Source organism: Chamaea fasciata, unplaced genomic scaffold, assembly GCF_029207755.1.
Source record: "Chamaea fasciata isolate MVZ Bird 193981 ecotype frontalis unplaced genomic scaffold, bChaFas1.0.hap1 SCAF_4, whole genome shotgun sequence".
Taxonomy (NCBI): domain Eukaryota; kingdom Metazoa; phylum Chordata; class Aves; order Passeriformes; family Sylviidae; genus Chamaea; species Chamaea fasciata.
The window spans coordinates 68408860-68431794 of NW_027094089.1; the positions used below are offsets into that span (position 1 = coordinate 68408860).

Sequence of the window (22935 nt, forward strand, 5' to 3'; positions counted from 1 at the left end):
GGGAAGGTTTTTCTTCATCCTCTCCAGACCACACTGTCTTTGAAATACTTGTGTAGTGGAGTTTTTCTGAGCTAATTATTCTTAAAGCACAAATATTTCCTGTAGATAACGTTAATGGGAAAGTGAGTGCTTTGATTACTGAGTGGCTAAATCCACTACAGGCCTCGCTCAGCTAATTTGTCTCAGCAATGGCTGTAAACCATTCAGTGTTTTGACATTAGATTTTAAACTTAATTTCTGCAGGGTGACATTTTGTTCTATTAATATTTACTCCTAATATTTCTAAAGGGATGTGCTGGTTTTGCATTGATTGTCATTTTGCAAGCAGGGTAGAATGTCGCGGTGCCCCGTGTCACTTGGCTCCGGCCAGCCCTGGCACCACGGCAACACCGGGGATCTTGTTACCAGGAGCAGGGATACAGCAAAGGCAGGAAGCACAAAAGGAGGGACTCCACTGAGGTGAAGCAGACTGAGTTTATGGGACACTGGGTCCATACCTCAGGGCTCAGCCTCAGGAGAGACCCAGAGCACGCGAGGGACCCGGCTTATAAAGGGGGGTGTTACAGAGGGATGGTACAGCATGGGACCAATAAGGAACAGTCAGGGAGTGGCTCAAGACATGACATACAGGTACAAAAACAAATCATAGTACAGAGGGAGGGGGAAGCCTGAATCCTGCCCAATCACTCAATGCCTCTCCTGGAACCTTCTGGACGCAGGGAGAGGCCCCAGAGTGATGGACAGGATCAGTAGGTTACATAACCTATGATTGACAGGAACAGGGGCTGGACAAGCAACTTGGAGTGAACCAAAAGGAATGAATAGGAGAGGGTACAAGGAACGAACCATTACAGCAAAACAAACCCAAATGTCTGTGTGAGCAACCAAAGAACGGAAAACCTGCACCACCACAGAAGAAGCCACCCACGGAAATGATTTTTCTAAGAGGAGCTGCTAACAGTTTCCTTCGTGCCTGATAAAACCAGTGACTAGTTTTGAATACTGACACCTCGTTAAACCACTAGGAAGCTGAACACACCTCTGTGAACACACATGTTAAAAATTGAACAAACCCCGGTAAAGCTCTCTTTTCTTCCGGACTGGGAACAGCTAACAGGCCGGTCCAGCCCTCCTCCACACAGCCAGGCCAGGCCAGGCAGGCCCAGCCAAGGGGCCGGGCCCCTTCTTGCGGAGTCTGCCGGGCCCCATCCCAGCCGGGCCAGGCTCCAGCTGCTGCCAGGCAGGGGGAGGGGATGTCAAGGGGCCCCATCCTGATCAGACCAGACCCCAGCAGCTTAACATCTTATCACCAGGCTGGTCCCCTCCGCCTCCAGCACGGGCCAGACCAGGCCCTGCCTCTGCCGCAGCGCTGGCCAGACCGAGCCACGAGATCCTGGCACAGCCCCAGTGAGGTCTGAAATCTCTCACAGTGACTGCTTCGGCCACCGCCCAGCAGAAACCATCATGACCACTGCAGGCCCCAGGCGAGATATTAACTCCTTTATTGTACAGATGAAACTTACAGGCCACTGATCCTCTCTCAAGCGAGAGAAAAGGATAGAGCGGAACCATGTAGAGAGACAACATGAAGACACCAAGGTCAAAGAAGGAGGAGTTAAGTCCTAGATGGGAGGAGGAGGAGGAGATGCCTTAGTCTTAGGCTGAAATTCTTTTGCCAGGCCATGGTGATGGACTGTTGATACACTAGAATATCCCTTTGATTCATGAAAACAGTATGGGGACGGAGTATTCAAATTGCAGACATGAGTAAAGGCATTTGTGCTGAAGCAAGTTGAAGTAGTTGTGATCTCATGAGAAGCTTGAACAGAGAGAGGAAGATGAGAGTGATGAAGAGCCTCTGCCTTGGGGGGGGGGGGAGAGGGGAGGGGAAGAAGAGGAGGAAGAAGAAAAAGAAGACGAAGAAGAAGAAGACAATGACAACCTCTGTTCTTGGAGATGAATATGATCTCAGAGGCAGATGAAGAGAACCTTTGCTTTTGAACAGCTCATCCTTAAGATAGTACAAGTTTGACATGGCCCATGAATGCAGCTGTGGAAAGGCTGCATGAGATGGGAGGGACTTCACAAATGCAGATTTTCGGGCAGCTGCTATTTGTGAAAATTGAAGCCATGAGAGAACTGTTTTCTTGTGGAGAAGTCTCCATGACATGGCGAAAGAGACTCTTCTCCCTAAGAGAACTGATGAAAGACTATTTTAGAGGTGATAAAATGGACCTAAGTCCCAGGTTTTGTCTGTGTACATTGTCAGTGGGAAAGAAGGAAGGTTGGGGGGGGGGGGGAGGAGAAGTGTTTTGGAAGTTTTATTCTGGTTCTTACTATTATTTTTATTTTTTCTTATAGTTTTGTTAATAAAGTTTTCTTCATACCCCTTAAAGTTTGAGCCTGCTTTGCTCTTCTCCTAATCCTATCTTGCAGCAGAAAAGGAGTAAATAATTCTAGTGGGTGAATTGGTATTTAGATCACATTAGACCCACCACATTAATTGGTGCATTGTCTGGGAAACGAAACATTGGCAAACCAAAACCACTACACTAAATTGGTGTTTCTGCCCAGTTTTGAACTGGTGACCACCACAACAGGGATTTTTTTTAAAATTTTCTAAAGAATCACATCATTTTATAAATATAATTTTTTCTATCCACAAAGGGTACTGGCTTGGAAAAAAAGTGGTTTTGAGTATACAAGTTTGTAATTTTCTTGGTAACAGCTAACATCACCATAATTCTGAAAAGAACCAGTGTCAATTGGGTATATATTCCACATGTTAAATTTTATCAGCGTCTCTGTTATAGAAGGTAGCTTTTGCCATGTTATATTCACACATAACTTTAAATCTCTCCAGTAACTCCTGTTGAAAATCACAGTACATGAAAACCACAAGGCTAACTTTATCAAACATATTTCAATGCATCTTTTAGACATTCTGATAACGGTGCATCATAACTTCAGCAAACAGAGCTGGCCAGCTGCTCTCTGGCAGGTGCCAGGGGGACTGTGCTGCATGGGGGAAGCCATCGCCTGGAGCTCGGGAGGAGGCAAGGGAGCTCTGATGAGTCGGGGTCCTGCCAGCCCAGGAGACCAACACAGTTTTGTAGATTTTTCATCCAGTGAACACCAATAACCTGACTTTTTTAGCTGTGTCAGCATTTTGCTTTCTGTCAGATTGTGGGCAGTCCTTCTCATTATAGTCTTATCTCTCTTTCATAGGCAGAGGAAAAAGGAACGATTATATGGAAACAGGCGGTGTGAAGTGGAGGGTCTCTATCAGCTGGGCAGTGGCAGTGGTGGCAGCTACTGCAGCTTCTCTATCAGTTTTTAATTATAGTAGTTGCTGCCCATAATGCTTGTCCTACCTCCTCCCACGTTTTGACAAAAAAAGCAGTTTGTACATCTACTTTTACACCATTTCTTCTAGACCACAGCAGCAAAGTTTGCAATGTCTGTTTATCATGTTTTATCTCTTGTTTGCCCAACAGAAATGTCCGTATATTTATTATAACCTTCTCCACGGCAGATTTCCATGCTCCCATTTTTTTCCCAATATCTCTCCTTCTCAAAATTGAAGTTTGAACTTTTGCAGCTCTTCTTCCGGCTGCATTATCTCACAAATCTTTTTGGCCGCTGTCTTCCCGCGACTCGTGGCCACATCCTCCCATGACTCAGGGCCTGTGTTCTCCCGCAGCTCCTGGCAGCATTGTCTCTAGCAACTCTCACCTGTCTACATTATCTCTGGCAACTCACAGGCTGTCTCCATCTCTAAGACCCATTTTGCTGGCCAGTACTGCAGGTGTCTCCTTTTGCTATCACGTCTCAGGGTTCACCAGATGTTGCAATAAAGAAGCAGTCGGGACTCAGTTTTCTCATGCAGAAAAGCCCATTCTTTATTCACGAAGCTCGTACTTATAGGAACTATCAGAAGGCACCGTGTTAAACCTAATTGGTCAGCAATACAGTGAAACTCAGTTCATTGATTGGTAAGGGCTATTGTACATGTCTATCACATTTTCTCTCTCTAGATATGTTTACATATTTTCTTCACTGATTCTCATGGGACAGATTTATTGTTTATGCAGGTGCAAAGTTTTTTTCTCTCTAAGAATAGGTTCTTGTGTTCATCCTTACAATTTTTCTTTATGGGAACTTACAAGCTACTTCTAGCTTAGCTAGAATAGCAGGATCTAAACCATATTTTATAAGGCCTTTCTTTTATAATATCTCTACCTGTCTGGAATATAGGTGAAGGTGCTGGTGGAGTTTATGATGGGAAAATCGGATGATCTTCAAGGAGGAGAAGGGCAGTGTGGAGGAACCACAAGCACCCCCAGACACATCCATTGATATGAGGAGGGGTGGAAGTTTGTCACAGCCTTGAAGTTGGGATACCAGAAATCTCAGTACCAAGAAGACAACTGGGGAGGGGTTTGGGTGAGTTTTCCCTTATGTGTTCTTGTATTGCAAGAAGTCGTGTGGCTGCACATGCTTTTGCTTTCTTGACCTGTGCTTGGAAGAGCCAAATGTCCCTGCAGGACAAGCAGATAAGTACCAAAAGGCAAGAACCTTTCTGGATGCATCCCTCTCTCTGGCAGGGATCCTCAGAGGAGATGGGGGAGACACTGTAGTGGAGCCCAAGGAGCAGGCATATGGCAGCTTCACAAACATGGGACAAAAATGGGGAATTTCTGATAAAGTCTAGCAGCTGATGTGCATCCTCCTGACAGCCTCTGTCTTGAGCCTTTGGGGTTCCTTCCTCATCCCTCAGTGACACATCCCAACAAAAACTGGACAGGTTGTTTCTCGAATGCCTTAGGTAAGTGCTTAATCCAAGTACAAAATACCTACAAATTCAAGGTAGGGAGGAGTAGCTGCCAACTAGAAAGGGCTTTTGCTTAGATCCTTCTTCATCACACCTTCCTCCAGTCAGTTGTGGGGCAGGTGTCCTGGGAGAGACGTGGCTGATGCAAAGCAACATCTTCTCTACAGAGCTGAGGTGGCAATTTGGCAGTAGGTCACTGTTAGAACCCACATCCATGAAGGCAAGGGTCATCCAGGTTCCTGTTAATAAGCTCTTGTTTGGCCAAGAGTGAATTGATAATGAATGAATGAATGAAGCCATGAATGAATGATTGGCATTTGTGAATATATTTATTTATTTATTTATTTATACATACATACATACATATATATATGTATATACACACACATACATATACATATACATATACATATACATATACATATATATATATATATATATATATATACACACACACACATATATATATATATATATATATATATATATATATATATATATATATGTGTATATAATTTATTTTAGGACAATTTGGTTGCAATGGAAAGCAGGTATTTAGCCATTCCAGTTATTTTTATCTATAGTCATATAGCAATGAGACAACATAAAAAATATTACATCAGGAAATGTAAGAAAGAAAAAAAAAAAAACTAAGAGAGGGAGAAAAGAAAAAGAGTAAAAAACTGTATCATCTCTCCTGGATCTTGTGATGGGGTTTGACTGTTGCAGCTTAGATTTTCAGGGGTCAAAATGACGGTCATTATCTGTCAGGGATGGGGGGAGATGTCTCAGCACAGCTAGTCTGTAGCTGGACAAAATAAATCTGGTCATAAATCCAATTCGGCTAACCTGGCTTGTTCTAGAAACAAGTCCCTAGGTAAACAATGGAACTCAAGCAGAGACCTCAGCCAACCATCCGAGCCCTGGATGCAAACACATCACTGGCCAGAGATCTGGGCGATGCAGAGATCCCAACTAATGAGCTATCCAAGCCTGGGAAATTCAAACCTCCTATAAAAAGAAGCTCTGAACAATAAAACGAGCTGTTTGCTGACAACCCTCGGTGTGTACTGTGTTGTGTGCCTGTCTCCAACCCACGACCTTCACATAACAGGAGAATTCTGTAAAACGCTAATTGCAGTGGGTTTAGAATGAGGTCAGGCTCAGTGGGAATGCTCAGGTGTGGGAATACAGCTAGAGAGCCAAGCTGGGAGCACTGTTCAGCTCATGGCGGAAATGGACATGTTAGCATTAGTAGGCTGCAAGCCTTGGCAACCGAAAGCAGAAGTTTGAGAAAGGAACGCAAGAGACAGAGATACGCTTGGCATGATACATGTTCAGCAAGCAGAACTTAGATAAGACGGCACATACCTGTGTTAGTGCGAGGCATGACATCAGCAATGTACTTGGCAATATTACTTGTTATATAATGAAAAGGTATATAAACTCAGCTAGATGTATCAATAAACGGCTTCATGTATGCAACCCATGGAGTCCATGTCTCTCTGTCAATCATTGTCAAATGGTTCCCTGTGTGATGGAGAGACAATCGTCTAGCTGAGCGGCAGACAACGAGCCCTGCAGAACAAAGTGCTGCTGAAAGAAGCAGGAACGCCAGCCGGCAAAAGGAACCCCTTTGGGAAATAGGAGGTGAGCTAACACTCTGAGATACTGGAGATTAGCCGCTGCAGGGGACGATGGGTTAGGGAATGTTTGCCCAGGAAAAAAGTGGTTTTGAGCCTGTGTACAGGCTGTTGCTCTGTTCACTGACAGAGAAAGTGCTGAGAGAAAAAAAAAAGGTAAATATTGTGGAATCCTCCCTCCTTTAGCTCTTTTCAACCCAATAATCCACACACCTGCACAAACTGAGAGCTGATCAGGAGATAAAGAAGTCAACAGAAAACAATAAATTTTCTCCTATATGCATACTGAAAGCTACACAGTCTTGTTAAATGTTACTTCTGGATTAGAAACTGACTTCTGGTAGAAAAAACAAAATGCCAGCACACTGTTTTTTGAAATTGTGGAAACTCCAGTGTAACCTCTCCAGGTAAGTGTTGAATTTCCAGTGAAGTACTGAATTAAATGCCCTGAAATTAAATCAAAGAGAAAGAACAGAGGGGGTGAGAAGGATGATATAGCTGCATTGTTTAGGAATAAAATGAACAGTTCATATTTTATAGCACCTGTGCACAAGTTACAACAGGACTGCTTTAATTGGAAATGCTGCTGCAATAAAGTTGGCATCCTTTCTGGCTGTTCATTTTATGTAGATCTCAGAGCAGTCGGTAAAGTATGATAAGAAACTTCATATCATTGTCCCTTAACAACTTTTCTACTGTGAAATCCTAATTACAGCAATACCCAAGGCAGGAGTTAGCCCATGATGTGTCTCTCTGCAGTATCAGGGGCAGTACTTCCCTGCATGCTGAAGAAAAAACATTAGAAGCTTACAACTGAATAGGGTTTGAGATCAGCCCCACTCAGAGAACCACACAACACACCACAACTGTTTTCTGCTGCTGTCAAACCAAGTTCTCGAAATGTTTAGGCAATATGTAGCTCAATGCATTTTTGGTAATGCAAGGTTTTACACAGAAAGTCAGAGTTCTCATCTGTGGAAAAAAAATCATAGCAACATCACATTGTGCTAGATCACATTCTGAGCAGAGAAACAATCCAGGTAAAGGCCTAGCAGCAAATGAAGATGTTTTTCCGTGACTTTAGGTTGTTTAAGAAAAGAACAGTAAATCCACAAGGAATTCATTCCCATGCTTTGGAAAAGTTCTCTTCAGGAGACAGGCTCTGTATAAATTTTGAAGCTGCCCCCTTTTGCCTTTTTTTCATCTTCCATCTCACTGATGAAACAAAAATTATATCATAAAAATCACTCATCACATCTCTAGACCTGGAAACTCTACTGCAGTTGAACCACTCTCAGCATTTTGCTATATAAATGCACCTTTCAGTTTAAACTGAGATGGTCCAATGCACCTTTCAGTTTTAACTTTGAAATAATTTTATAATTAATTTTAAATCGACAAAAAACACCACACTGCTGCTGTTACAAACTTACATCTTGGGTTTTGTAACAAAAAAAAAAGTTTATTCTATTCCATCTGTTGAACCCCAGTTGGGGACATTTTTCTTTATCGGTTGTAACTCCAGAAGGGTAGGGATAACTTCTCTGATAACAAGCCAGCTATTAAAACCAAGTGGGGCATTGTTTCTTATCTCTGCTCAGTCTTCCACTACCCCCATGGCAATATCTTCTGTTAATGGGCCATTAAAGCTCACCAATGATATGACACATTACATCATCCCATTGTGAGATGCTCTACCAAGGGAGGAGGAGCCAAACCATTTCCACCTAGATAAAAGGAGCCACAAGTGTCACCAGCCAGCCAGTGTTCCCATGGGACTCCCAAAGGAAGACCAGACCCATCTCTGGACCCTTTTTTTCTCTACGAGACCATCTCTGCTTCCAACAGGACCACATCTGCCTCTCCAGGAGGGCTTGCTTTTGGACTGTTTCCAACACCCTGAACCAACAGGGTGTCAGGTTGTATTTCTGACTCTGTCAGATTTTCTAGGATTTTTTGTTTGCTTATTCTTTTGTACTACAACATCTGTATTTTTATATCCCTAGTAAAGAACTGCAATACCTATTCCCAAAATCTTTGCCTTACAGCCTTTTAATTGCAAATTTATAATAATTTGGAAAGGGGGAGGGGGGGCGTACATTCCAACAGAGACTCCAATCTTCCCTGGCATATACCTGTCTATCTAAACTGAGACAACTTAGCAAAACACAAAAACACTTAGCAAAAAAAAGTCCATGACATTAAAGGGAATGGATTATAACATAGATTATGCTGGTAGTCAGTCAATTATTTACTGTGTAGCAAATGGGGAAACAGCAGAAAGCCCCAAAATATTCCTTCAGAAAAAAAAATCATAGAAATAGAATTTTTCTGCCATGTGCTGACTTTAATCAGATAGCTAGGTTTTAAAACAATTGTAAATTCAAATGTAAAGGCACAGCTTTTTTATTCAGGTGGACTTCAAAAGAGTCCACTTCTGTAGAGTTTTAGGAGTCTTAACACTTCTTGTTAGCTTTTTAACAAAGGAGCAGAATATGACTTGTGTTTCACTGTAAAACAATCAATTAGGAATTACAGCAAAAATCAACTTTTGCATGATAGTAACTATATTTTGGATTAATTTGAAAGGTGTGCTAAGAGTGTAAGGTATTAGAAGATCCATTTCCTTTAGAATCCCATATTATGTGGGAGAAAATAAAAGAAACACATTTCATATTAGTTAGTACTTCATTACTTAACACATCATTGCAAAGTATATCATTAGCCTGAAAAAGAAACTGTTCTTCATTTCAAGACCATAGCAGGGCCTCACACTCAGTCTTTTCCCTCATTTTCTTTCAAACTGTATTTTTTCAAGTGATGAGACTTGCAAGATGTTACAAGGAGAGGTTCTTTCTCCTTGAGAGACAAAGCACAGGGAGACACTTATAGGAAGAAGGTATGAATATATAGGAGTAAAATGAAAATTCTGCTGTTCACTTTGTAATGCTAAGCAAATGCTATTTGTTCATGTGTCACTTAGGAGCAATCAAAGGCACAGTGAGCATGAGATGGGAAAATTCTGGTTAGCAAAGTGACTGCTGCAACCCTCACCTAATTTGTGAGGGTAATTTTTGTCCCAAAATTATACACATTATTTCACTGTCCTCTTATTCTTCAACTATATAATCTCATAGATGAGGGGATTAGGGCATTTGCTGACACCAAATACCAGAGCAGCCTTAATTTGTTTGAAAATCGAAGTGTTCATCCTAGATCCCATAAAAACTCCATCTCCCTCAAATACTCTTCACTGACCTGGAATTTATGTCAAGTAAATTTTACTATTAAAAAAGCTGCTAAACACAACTCTGTCTTAGCACTCGGAGCAAACATACCACAAACTGTTTTCTGTGCTGCATGCAAAAGAATGGCCTGACCTGAGCTTTTTAAAGAGAAGAGAAAGAATAGCATTGATTTCCAATGGGCTCTGGCTTGGCCTGGAACTGAGTGCTTTTCCGGTAAATTAATATTTGGATACCATGTGTCACCATGGCAATGGTCCAGTACAAAACATGAGATACAAACATAAATTCAAAGTGCTGCCTAAATCACTACTGCACTATGTGTCACCATGTTTAGTGCTCGTATGATCCCTAGCAGACAGTAAAAAGTTCATGGGCAGGCAATCTCCTCCCCTCTGCAGGTCATTAATTCAAATGAAAATGTTCCTCCACTGGCATTCATAGTTTAAGGAACACTTTATGGTTTTTTTTTAAGCATATACCTTAAGGTGCTTTTCCTCAGACTAAGATCTCTAAAAGCTGTTCTTTTTACAGCAAAATTTTTCTCATACTAGAATCAAATTCTCTAACACATTTTTCTGGTGTTCCTCAGCTTCTTATTGAAGCTACTGAATATGTGATGCTGTGATTATTCTTCTGATTTGTCACCTTTTTCATACCCAAGTTACTTGAGTATTAAGAATTTCACTTTCTACCAGTGCAAATGATTCCTTCCCCCAGGCAGCCTGTTCCAATGCTTGATAATCAATGAAGAGTTTTTTAAACCTAATATCCTAAAGCTCCCTCAGGCCCAGCCCAAGGCCATTCCCTCTCCTCCTGTCCCTGTTCCCTGGGAGCAGAACCCGAACCCCCCGGCTGTCCCCTCCTGTCAGGGAGTTGTGCAGAGCCAGAAACTCCCTCCTGAGCCTCCTTTTCTCCAGGCTGAGCCCCTTTCCCAGCTTCCTCAGCCCCTCCCAGGGCTCCAGACCCTTTCCCATCTCCGTTCCCATCTCTGGATGCGCTCCAGCCCCTCAATGTCGTCCTTGGAGTGAGGTGCTTGAAACTGACCACAGGATTTGAGGTGTGGAATGGCTTTAAGCTGAAAAAGGATTGATTTAACCTGGTTATTAGGAACAAATCTTTCCCTGTGAGGGTGGGGAGGCCCTGGCACAGGGTGCCCAGAGAAGCTGTTGCTGCCCCTGGATCCTTGGCAGTGTCCAAGGACAGGTTGGACATTGGGGTTTGGAGCTGCCTGGGACGGTGGGAAGTGTCCCTGCCAATGGCATGGGCGGTCCCGGATGGGCTTTAAGGACCTTTCCAACCCAAACCATCCTATGATTCTGTGATTCTACATCAAAATAACACAGAGAAATAAAGTAGAAATCTGGAGGAGAAGCAAATTGAATGTAATCCATCAGAGCATGAGTTCTTTTTAGTTTGGATTGTGAAACCATGCCCACACTTTATTTAAGAAATATATTTAAAAAGGAAAAAAAAAAAAAAAGAAAAAAAAGAGGACTTATGCATCACAGCATGGTGCAGCAAATTTAACCATTGAGTCATAACTGTCCTTGAAATTTAAAGATGTCCTATATGCCATAAAGAAAAATAGAGTGGAGTTGCACTTCTTTCAGATCTCAGAACACATTTTTAAATATCAAACTTTACAGCAATCCATCTCATTCCTAAGCACAGAGATAGTGAGACATGCTTTAAGTAATAATTCTTTCTGCATCTGTCACTATGAAGATTAAGAAGATTCATCTCATAAATACTGGATTAAAACCAAAGCTAATTTTGTGCTGAGATATCTACAGTGGTGTATCAAAAACCTGCCAAAACAAAACTGGTTGATTACAAAGCAGATGTTTGCAGCATAAGGAAAGCGCTTTTTAAAAATTATTATTTTTCTTTTTTCATTTTTCCCATCTTCTTTCAACCTTTTTTTTTTTTTAAGATACTTATACCACATTACAAACAACCTGATCTGAGGGTGAAACGAGTCCACACCTGGGTGCAAAACAATAAACACATCTGGCAGTGTAAGAAAATTGTGATTTGGCAGGACCAGTCAGTGTTTTGGTTAATTGAACTGTGTTAGGCTGCATGGTAGTCCTACTGAAACCAGGAAAGGAACACAGCTAGATCACTTCTGGCCTTGAGCAGCAATTTTGTTTAAAAAAACTGACCAGTTTTGGGAGCTGTCTCTTCCAGGTTCCTCTGGGAATTTTAGACACATGACCCAGAGAAGGCTAGACTTGCTTTGGAAGTGAGAGGGATAAAATTAATCTGAGACCTGAGATGTCAAGAGCATGCTGGTCTCTTTACTTAAACCTGCTTTCCAACCTGCCTCTGCCCTCTCTCTGAATGTCCTCCCACCCTTTCTGAGACAGTAAAACCCAGGTGACAGCCAGCTCAGCAATTCCCTTGTGTGAGGCTTGTCAGGTCTGTCCTGTAGCAGCACGAGACACCAAAGCCTGACACTGAAATTTCTGATGCTGAGAGAGAGAGAGGAAAAAAAAAAAAAAAAAAAAAAAAAAAGAGCAGCCAGTGTCAGCTGCCAGCATTACATCTCTGCTCAACAGCAGGGATTAAGATAGTGGCTGAAAATGAGTCACTAGGATCCCGAGCTCTCCCTCTTGTTAATTTAAATGCTGGTTAATTACACGTGTCACATCAGCAGGGTAGGGTTACCCCCGGGAGAGCCTTTCCCCTATGTGCTATTGTGCTTCTCAAAGCACAGATGAGGAGGGGAAGATGACTTGAGCCTCTGCTCAGAAGATTTGTCTCCCACTCTCGGCCTAGGGACAACTACTATGGCAAAACCAAAATCCTGACAGAAATACAGCCAACTGTATGTAAACATGAGCCTGCAGCTTTAGTTGCCCAGCAGTGGATGCTTGCTATTTTTTACTTAGAACTTTAATGGAGAGAGGAAAATGAACACACCTGACAACTGAAACACCTCAGAGTAATCAAATGGAGTGTCAAGTGCATCATCTTAGCACCTGCCTTGGAGATATTTATGTGCACTAATAAGAGCCCATCTCAGTCACCTCTAAACTTAACAGGCCCAGCTCTTTCCCTGTATGCTTTCATTGTTGAGACCCTTTCTGTACTAATGACACCCGCCAATAATGTGGATTTTTTTCCATTATATAGTACACCCACCTGAGTGGGTGCCCAAAATACATGTTGCAGGAGGATGGAGGAGAAGATTTTGAGGCTGATGCCCACTTTCTGGTACATAATAGAGGGCATGAAATGAGGGAAGTGGGGGAGATGCCATCCAGGACTGTGCTCTGATGGCAGAACTGGAGCAGTGCTGGTGCTGGCCACGGGGAGCCTGATGGCTGTTGAGCCAACCAAGGGTTGTTGTTGCCAACAAACTGAGTAAAAGCAAGATGTGACTGGAAAACGGGCTATGCGGAGGCACGGCAGTGCTTTTCTGGGACAAACATCCTTGTTCTTGGACACAACAAATAAAAGGCAGCATCAGTACAGAAGTGTGTATGAAGCGATGACCAAAGGTTGATTTATAGGCGGGAGGAGACTGTAAGAGATATTTGGTATTAAATTCGTGGATCAAAATTGTGTGTATTAAACTTTGCAGTGGAATGTAAAAAACCCTGAATTCCTGGAAACAGTTCCAGGGCATCTCTTTACATACCACAGTCTTTTCACAGTCCAAAGGTGTTACCTCGACATCTGCCAGAGAGATAACCGGGAAACGGCCCATTAATCATGGGCTGACCACATCTTCACAGTTCATCAGGAGATCTGATACCAATCTGGGCAGAGGGCGGCAGTAACCTTCTGACAGAAGATTCGGAGACTTTTCATTCAGACGACTTTTCAATTTCTCAGGAAGCTCTTTCAGATATTCCTTGTGGGATACAGGACATTTCAATGATTGTGCTATGTACATGATGTCATGTTCTTCAGGTTCTTTGTTACCGTCTTGTTTATGCCTCAGGGTAGAAAAATGGTATAAAACACCTACCCTGAGACCTCAAATTTGTGGGCAGTACTCCGGAGATGCACCCTTTGCTGCTCCTGGATTGTCCACCCAACATTCGATTGATGTTGTCCGAGTTTATCGTGGTGTTTTCCGAAACTGCTTTTCAAATTTGTTAAATAAATCTTTGATTTTGGAAATTGGCTCTGATCATTTATAACAAGACCAGGAAGACCCTCGATGCTCCCAGGACCCTGGGCATCTCATCATCTGGACTTCCTTCCTTCCTTCCTTCCTTCCTTCCTTCCTTCCTTCCTTCCTTCCTTCCTTCCTTCCTTCCTTCCTTCCTTCCTTCCTTCCTTCCTTCCTTCCTTCCTTCCTTCCTTCCTTCCTCCCTCCCTCCCTCCCTCCCTCCCTCCCTCCCTCCCTCCCTCCCTCCCTCCCTCCACTTTTTTCTAATTGCCCTTCTTTTTCTCCCCTACCTTTCACCCTTCCCCGTTTATCCAAGCCCCGTCTCCATGCACTCATAGCATTAGCTCAGGGACTAACATAACAATTTCCATGGTGAATCTGCAACTTACTAACAAAACTTTGTGATATTGTTATTGCTATTGCTGTTGTTCCTATTACATTACTATTACTGTTATTACTATTACTATTAGCATTTTACTTTCTCTTGCGGGCCTCGTCCGCCCCTTTCGCCCCCGGCAGCGCTGCCCCAGCCTGTGTCGCTTCCTTCCCGTGGCGGCGTCACGTCACAGCCGGCGCGGCCCCGCCCGCGGCCCGCGCGTTCCGGCCGAGCTCCCGCAGGTGGGTGCGGGACCGGGCGGACCCGACACGGAGCGGCTGCGGCTCCTCGGGATTTGGTTCCTCGGGATGCTGCTCCCCCGGGATTTGGCTCTTCGGGCTGCAGCCCGCCCCACCGCCCCAGTGTGCGGCTCCCCCAGGGATGCTGCTGCCGCCGGGGGTGCGGCTCCGCGCCTTCTGCCGAGCACGGTGCCCCGGCTCCTGCCGAGGGTCCGGTAACAGGTTTGCAAGTGTCGGCATCACCAGTCGGGCTGGCGCGTTGTGAGGAATAATGAGGAGGCCTCTTGATACACTGTACCCTGCTGGCCTCGCCGGCGGGACTTGGGTGGTTTAGCTCAAAAGTGTCCAAATAGAATGTTAAAACTCTTATTATGCTCTTTTAATAGTATATATTATATTATATTATATTATATTATATTATATTATATTATATTATATTATATTATATTATATTATATTATATTATATTATATTATATTATATTATATTTACACACAAATATATGTATCTTCTGTATATATTCTGTATATATTCTGTGTATATATTATTATATGTATACATATATGTAATCCATATTGTTATCTATTTTATATAAATACATATCTGTAGGTATATATCTATATGTGTATGTGTATACGTATGCATATATCTGTGTATATATAATGTGTCGTAGACATATGTATATATATGTATAATGTAGATATGATATGTATATATAATCTATGTTAATATATGTGTATATGTGTCTATATGTATGAGTATATATTTAAAACATACAAGCTGTACATATACATAAAATATTTACATATCACATAATATACGTTATCATTTTATATATAATTAACATACAATATCATATGCGTTTTATATATAGCATGACAACAGTATCAATATAATTAAACAGTACATCAAAGCAATACTACATATTAATTATATATTAATACCACCTTCTATTGGCTCTATATAAATGTTACCCTGTATTAATGTCTGCAATATCTTAATATTTTAATATTATTGATGTATTTGTTAATATGATAGTGTTATAGGATGTGTAGTATGTAATATTTTAATATAATTTGATTAGATACATGGCAACATAAAAAATATTATATGCTGTGTTCTATAATATATATGATATATATGACATATGTTATACTATATTATGCTATTATTACTGTTATCTTTTAAACTTCCTTACGAACTTTACATTATGGTAGCAGTGTGTTGTTTTGTGCAAGTCCTGTATAGTATTCAGAACAGGCCATTAGAACAGGCTGTTGGATGTTATTTTAATTACCTGAAATTTGGAGTGTGGCCCTGGACCAGATTCTAGGATGCATACATCTGGAGGGATTGCTGAACAAAATGGGATTTTCATTGGGTTGAAGTGATACTTCCATCCGTTCTGGGATGGAATGCAGTGTGTTTATGGAATTTTCCCCAGGTTGCTGTACTTTGGAGGAGAAAATGCATGGAAACATGCACTGATTGATATATAACATCACCCCACAGATACAGCTGTAATTGCTGATAGTATCTTTGAATTTTGAGTTGTTGCAAGAACTTTCTTCTCCCTGAAAGAATTCTAGAGTTATGTGCTTGTACAAAAAGATTTTCTTGTATTTTGCAGGCCTCCTCTGAACATCTGGTGGGGTAAAAGCTGCGTGGGGATCTCCACGGCTGCAAGATTTGTTGTCCCCACTCACTTGGGCTCCTTGGTCTGTGGCTTTGGCACCTAATCTCCTGTTCAGCATTTCCTTGGTAGGTAATCAAACACACACTGCCAGAAGATTTAGTTTCCTTGATGGCCATAGCTGTTTTTGAATGAGGGACAACAGGAGATAGGTGTCTTAAATGGCATTAGCATGCATTCTGATATTTGCATGTACTTGCTCCCCTCATTCTCTTTCAGCTGTTACTTAAAAGGTAAATACTTCAAGAAAAAAGCCATCCATGCTTGTCTTTTCTTGATTGATGCTAAGATTAATTTTATTCAGATAGTTACCTCATGAAGTAATGGATGGTTTTAGTGTCACAACTTACTTTTCCTGCAGATGAGGATTTATTTGGTGATGGAAATTCTAATAAACAGGAATTGAGTCCAGCTTGGCTTTGCAAAATGGAGCATGGGCCAAGTCCAGACTCAAAAGAATAATTTGTTAAATCTGTAGCATTGTGGTGTAGGGGAAGCTAAATTCTCAGGTTTACAAACATCGTTCTTTGCATTTATGTACTCATTTTTTTTCCCTCAAGCAAATCTTTATAATTGAGGGTAGTCTAGACAGAGATCCAGAATAATTATATGGAAAGTTTTGTGCATTTTGGTGTCTTTTGTATCATTTTACTTAGGTGAATAAATAGACAGATAGGACTCTGTATTCTTTCAGTTATTTATAGAAACATCCAATCAGTCTCATGCTAGCCCTGGAAACAGCAGATTGTTTCTTCAGTAGCAGTACTGGTCAGTGAATGCTGCACATAGAATTGCTTGTAATTATGTAAAATTAGTAAGAAAATTAAGGCACTGCTGGCTGATTTCTTTTTGTGGGATGTCAAACTTAGGTACTGTTACTGTTTTATTCATTCCCCTTCAGCTGATGTTTTGGTAGGAGTTGTCCTCAGAACAGAGCATGGAGGGATCAAAAAAGGGCTATATAGGACTGAACTGGAGCTGTTTTATGCACATATGTGTGTGGAAGGGAGAATGTGATCTATGAAAATCTGTGCTTTATTCATTGTGCTATCCACAAAACAATTTGAGGGCATCTTCCTCATTTGGAAGCCTTGCTGGGCTGGCAACAAAGGCATTCTTAAAAAACTTGTCAGAAAGCAGACCCTCTTTTCCCCCGCTTTTTTTTATCTTGCATGTGATCCGGCCAACATGCTGTAAATATTTCATGCCAAAACTGCATCCATTCTCAACTTCTATTTATTGTGGATGTAAAAATTTTCCACATCTGACTGAAGCTCTTCCTGTCATCCAGACCTGCATTTTTACAAAAGCTTCCAAGCTTGTTCTTACATTTAACATGCAAAATCCCAGGCACTTCTATTTCCACCTGGCAAAGTGAAATAAATGCAGTAGCTGCCAAGGACTGTGACCTTTGGCAGTGTGTGCTCTGTCAGTCACTGCTCAGTGACAGGAATTTTACTGCTCTGCCCCTTGCAACTGACTCTAACTAACAACTGCTGTCTTTTGGCTGGGCAAGAAGATTGGTGGAGCAGTGCCCCATCACCCATTTGATTTTCTTGTGATTGTGGCTTAGAAATACAGCATTAAAGTTTAGAATCCACTGCAGTGTTCTTCCTTAGTGGTTATTCTGGATAAACTGTCCTCTTAAAAAAAGGCTTTGTGATATTAGTACTGAGAGATCCAGTGAAGCAAAAGAGCACTGGGATCTGTTTTACTGAACATCCTAAACTATGCTTAGCAGTTGCAATGAGATCCTGTTCACTCTTCAGCTGTTTAAAATTATGACATCACGTTGCATGTTTAACTTTAGATAATGAAGGTACAGGTAAGTCAGGCCTGAAAGTGAGCAGAATCAGTTTGGCTTTGAGTAAAAGAGATTTGATTTCATTTTCCCCATGTAAATTCTGATAACAGGTGTCATATCTGCTGATAATCACCAGGCAGCCTCCCTTTGGCCTCTGTGATTTTTTGCCCCTCAGTTCTAAAATACCTTGTAAAGGTCACATTAGGACGAAAGTTTGGTGGAAGCAGTGTTGTTATTAATGACATTATGAACAGGTGACTTCAAGATTCCAACATGGCACCCTTCAATAACACTTAACTTATTCAAACTCTCTCAAAAGAATCACAAACCCATCGATCAATTTGCTGTTGCAGGAAGGACTTGGGACAGTGTGAATGCTTTTAATATTACCAAGTTAAATCATCTTGGCTGCAGCTTTTTACTCACTGCAGAATGCATTATATAAATATTCTGATTAGGTACATATTAGTTTTTTTGATGGAATAATTCAGTTAAGTAGACTATGTCAAACACTGCAGCAAGATTACAGAGGTTCAAAGCATGGCACTTTGCATTTTTAAATATGTAATTCCAGCTGGCATCTGTGGAGCTGGAACAGCATAATGCATTTATGTCAGCATTCATGTTAGGGAATTTAAAAGAGGCATTTCAACAAGAAAACATAGATGTTCTGTTGTTCTTTCATCTTTTTTAAATGGAACTGCTGGTTTTGAGCTGCACAATGTTTCTGGCCTGCCACGTAGTAAACCACCTTCATGATGAATGTGTTGATACCATGAGCATAAAAGCCCTGGGATGAACGTTTTGATTGTATGTGATTTAGAGCCACCACAGAAGCATTGCATTTATCCTGACATTAAATTTCTTGAGCTGTAACTTGGCACAGAACAACTCAGAGTTTTATTTCTGCCTGAAACAGGATGATGGTGCTCTGTTTTCTGAGCAGAGCCCTGCCACAAGTGAGGCTTTCACCCAGCCCACTGAGGAGACAAGTCTGCTCAGCCACCATGAATAAGCCAGTGTTGACTTTATTCACCAAGGTAAGAGCTGTTTACACAATAAAGCTGGGAAAAACTGTGTTTATCGGCTCTGATTCGCAGGAATCACAGATTCAGAAGCCAAGGAAGTGGCTTGTCCTTGCCCTTTTTTCCCCTCCTTCAAAGTGTTTTACTTAGTGGGTTTCTGCACACCAGGTTTTGCAGCACAGTCCTGCTCTCATTGTAGCAAGCAAGAATTAGCAGTCAACAAATATGTCAGGACAGTTTTGTGTCAGTGACTCTATGGTTCATTTAGTAGTTGAAAATTTGTCCCAGCTGCCGTTGTTTCACCCTGAAAATGGAGAAGAGGGATGAATTGGTGTACACAATCTGCCAACCATAAATATCAACAGTCAAAGCAGTCTCTTTGAAGTGCTCATTTTAATTTCAGCCCCACCTGTGAGACTGTAAAATGTATCCAAATAGTGTTGGGAGCATGTGAGGGAAAAGTAGATTTTGTTCTACCTCTTTTTGCTTTATTTGCAACAGATAAAATGCATGTAGGATTCCTAGGCATATCTAGAAAACAGATAAGATGAGCAGGAAGGGTTGTTTCTGGACTGTCACATTCCATTAATTGTTTTTGATTATTGCCTGCATAGTTCTGCAGTTTTATAAAGGATGGCACAGGGTGGGTTATGTTGTAGCCTTCAACAGGAGAGTAACTACAAATGCAAAGCGCTGAGAGTGCTGACATTAATGTGGTGGTTTTAAATATGATTAAAATAATTTCCTTCTCCTGCACAATGTTTGTTAATTTCATCAGTAACTATACAGGAGTTTTTAATCTGTGTGACAAATAATAGGTCAGCATCCATTTAATAATCAGAACTATAAAATTGCAGCTTTCTCTCCCCTTGCCCAGTTCAACCTCAACTCATTCATAATTCAAATGGGGTAAGGTAGGGAATAGTGCTCTTACCTTTGGGTTAATAGTTGGAAAAAAAAAAAGCTCTTTGTGTTGTAAAATTCCTAACTAGTAAGGCGCTGTGTGAAATCAAAATTTCTAGTAGCAGATTTCCAGCAGTTCTCTGGAATAGCCTTTTGTTAAAGGTGTTTTCAACTCTAAATGTTTACTGTTAACTTTAAATGTTCTGTGTCAATTGCAAAGAAAAGCACAGACTATAAAAATATTAATCTACACTGTTAGGTTATGCTAATTGACCCCTTGTTTGCCTCTTTCTTATTTTTAATAAAGAGAAAAGAAGAGGAAAAGCAGAAGGGAGTTACGACTTCTGGATCAAACTGATAGAGACTACCAAATGGGTTTCCCCTTGCAGTCCTCTTTTCTGACCATCGTAGCACTTGTGCAACAATTGCTTATGTAAATCTACTTTTTAAAAAGATTTCATTGTTTGTTAAAATAATTCACTTTTCATTTTAAACCAGTACCACCTAGTGCCTAAGCTTACCATGAGAGTAAAACCGTATTTTTTTCCCAAAAGTTAGCCTCCTTGGCCAAATGCATTTATGTGCCTGGTATGTTAGGAAGCTCTCCACAGATCTAGAAGAACCAAGTGTGTCCTGTTTTAAATGGAAGGAGCCTGTTGTGTTACAAAACTGATGTGCAGGATTTTGGGTCATTCCTCTCAGTCACCAGTATCTGTTTAACCAGTCCCTCCAAAAGCAACCAGGACTATGAAGAACACAGCACTTTAGTATCTTGCATAGGTTTTCAGAGCACAAGGACTTGTCGGTGTGGGAAAGGCAATTTGAATTAGATTTAAATAAAATAGAGTGTTTAATCCAAAATAATTCACATGCAGGAAATAAAAAGTAGCTGTTTCAGATTAACTTCACATTTAAAAAAGCTCTAGGAAGATTTTTCAGTGGGAGAAGGAGAAGAAAGTCTTTTCCAGCTGTGGAAGGTGTTTTGGGGCAGAGGGACAGGGCGAACATGTTCACCTCTATATACTTTGCCATGTTAATTATAGGCCAAATTCTGCTCTTGAAAACATTGGAGCAGCATGCCTTCAAGTGAGTTACCCCAGTTACGGCCTGGGTGGTCAGCAGAACTCAGATGTTCAACCGTAGAGGAAGATGAGGGAGTTTTCAAAAATGTGAGGGTTTTTTGACCCCATCACAGGTCAAAACACTGCAGCTGTTTGCCAGTTCTCCCTTCTGGAGGTTACTTTCCTTACAGCTCTGCAGTGTGGAGGATCCTGCTTCATTTTTTCCAGGCAAAGCCACCCACATTGTCTTAAATTGCCTTCTTTTCCCATTTGAACTGAGCCATGTGTTTTGGTCTGAGAGAGGCTGGAAGTTACTTGTGTGGCTTTCTCATTCCTCTTTTAGCAGGAAAGGTACCTGCAGCTGTCTTTTTTTGGTGATGACAGTGCTTTGAATATCCATTGCTGACCAAAACAAGGGGTCTCTGCAGAACTTTTAAGGTCTTTCCCTTGAATCAGCTTTTAGAAGATTGTTAATTTCCTCCATAAGAAATGGAATAGCAAATGTAAAATAATTAAATTCAGTGGCTGGATAGTTTGTTGGGTTTTTTTTTTTTCATCCATACTGCAGTAGTAAGTAAAGTTTTTGAAAGCCCTACAACAGGGTGCTTGGTGCAGGGAAGGAAACCTGCATTTACAGTAATGAATGCTGCTGTCTGTGTGTGTTATTTTACAGTACAAACAACTTCTGTGTTTTACTGCATGCTTTAAGCTACTCTGAATGTTTTCATTTAGAAACCATGCCCTCTGTGTGATGAAGCAAAAGAAGTTCTTGAACCATACAAGAGAAGGGTAATGTATGGAAATACTGTATATGTTTTCTAAATGGTAAGAACTGTTAATCAGGATTCTTTCTTTGTAAAAAGAAAATTGCTTGGATTTGTTTGCATCTGTTATTCTTTCACGGATGATCTCTTCAAGACAATTTCAGCAATGATTTACATAAAACTCATTATCCAAAAGCATTTTTTGACAATGCTACTCAGATAAGTATTGGCAGACCAAACCAATACATAGTTCTTGAAAATACTCCTTTTGTAAATACTGTTGCCTTGTCTGAAGGGGGAGTTTGCAACTTTTATGAGGCATGTAATATTACAATTTAGGAAGAATGTTACTAAGTGGGGCTTTGAATATATGTACTAAGTGTGACTGCAATTTTTGCCATTCTTTTACCAGCTTTTGATTTCTCTGTTGAAGGATGTAACTTTCAATGGAAGCATTAAGAGCTGGTGCAGTCTGCTGCCTGTTTTGTTCCCAGCTGCATGCTTATTGAGGTTGCTGCCCACAGGAGAGTGGTTCTGCACAGTGGAACAAGAATATTCTGGGCTAGGGAGAGAGCCCTTTGTGGAGAGGCAGCCAAGGGTTGTGGTTACATATATTTTGTACTCAAAAGACCTGACCCTGATCTGCAACACAAAGAATAAATCCACAAGCTTCCAGAAAACAGCCTTGCATTTCTGAGGAAAACACTGATCAGAAGACAAGCAGGTATTGTTTTTCAGTGTGCAGTAAGAACTGACAAATTTCTTTTCTGCCACAGTTTATTTTGCAGGAGGTGGATATTACCCTTCCAGAGAACTCAGCATGGTTTGATAAATACAAATATGACATACCTGTTTTTCATTTAAATGGGAAGTTCTTAATGAAGCATCGAGTCAACATTCAAAAGTTTGAGGACCAACTTAGGAAGCTGGAGTTGCAAAATGGGGGAAAACAATGAAGAAAATGCAGCTGCTCTGACGCAGATCTCAAAGGTGAAAAGAACTGTGTGAAAAAAAAAAAACCCCATACTGATTATCTGGCCTTAAATTTCTTAGGACATATGAGTCTGAAAAACTTCAGTGACTTGTGTTCTATTTTGTATTAATCACCCAGCCCAGCTGCATCAGGAGCCACCTTTTCTGTGCCATTCATTTGCTGTTCTTGTGGGCTGGTTTTTCACTGACAGAATAAAAGCTGCTCTGTAACAGCAGATAAAGTAAA

General features: G+C 41.2%; 1 protein-coding gene across 2 annotated transcripts; it reads left to right on the forward strand.

Moving 5' to 3' along the window:
- The first annotated feature begins 14173 nt into the window (after positions 1-14173).
- On the forward strand, positions 14174-22935 carry CUNH5orf63 (chromosome unknown C5orf63 homolog). Of its 2 annotated transcripts, none has more exons than XM_066181865.1 (5): positions 14174-14469; positions 16097-16227; positions 18883-19003; positions 21685-21741; positions 22493-22935. In XM_066181865.1, exons 3-5 carry the CDS (start codon positions 18884-18886, stop codon positions 22670-22672), a joined length of 357 nt encoding a protein of 118 aa, XP_066037962.1. In that variant the 5' UTR covers positions 14174-14469; positions 16097-16227; position 18883; the 3' UTR covers positions 22673-22935. The 2 variants fall into 2 exon arrangements, with proteins under 2 accessions (XP_066037962.1, XP_066037963.1); XM_066181866.1 differs by lacking the exon at positions 14174-14469 and adding an exon at positions 14668-14688.

Bases quoted from the DNA above. Each gene is read 5' to 3' on its own strand.
- CUNH5orf63 (XM_066181865.1), top strand. From the start codon at position 18,884: ATGATGGTGCTCTGTTTTCTGAGCAGAGCCCTGCCACAAGTGAGGCTT. The intron at 19,004-21,684 runs GTAAGAGCTGTT...GTTTTCATTTAG, and splicing joins TGTTGACTTTATTCACCAAG to AAACCATGCCCTCTGTGTGA. The intron at 21,742-22,492 runs GTAATGTATGGA...TTTCTGCCACAG, and splicing joins TTGAACCATACAAGAGAAGG to TTTATTTTGCAGGAGGTGGA.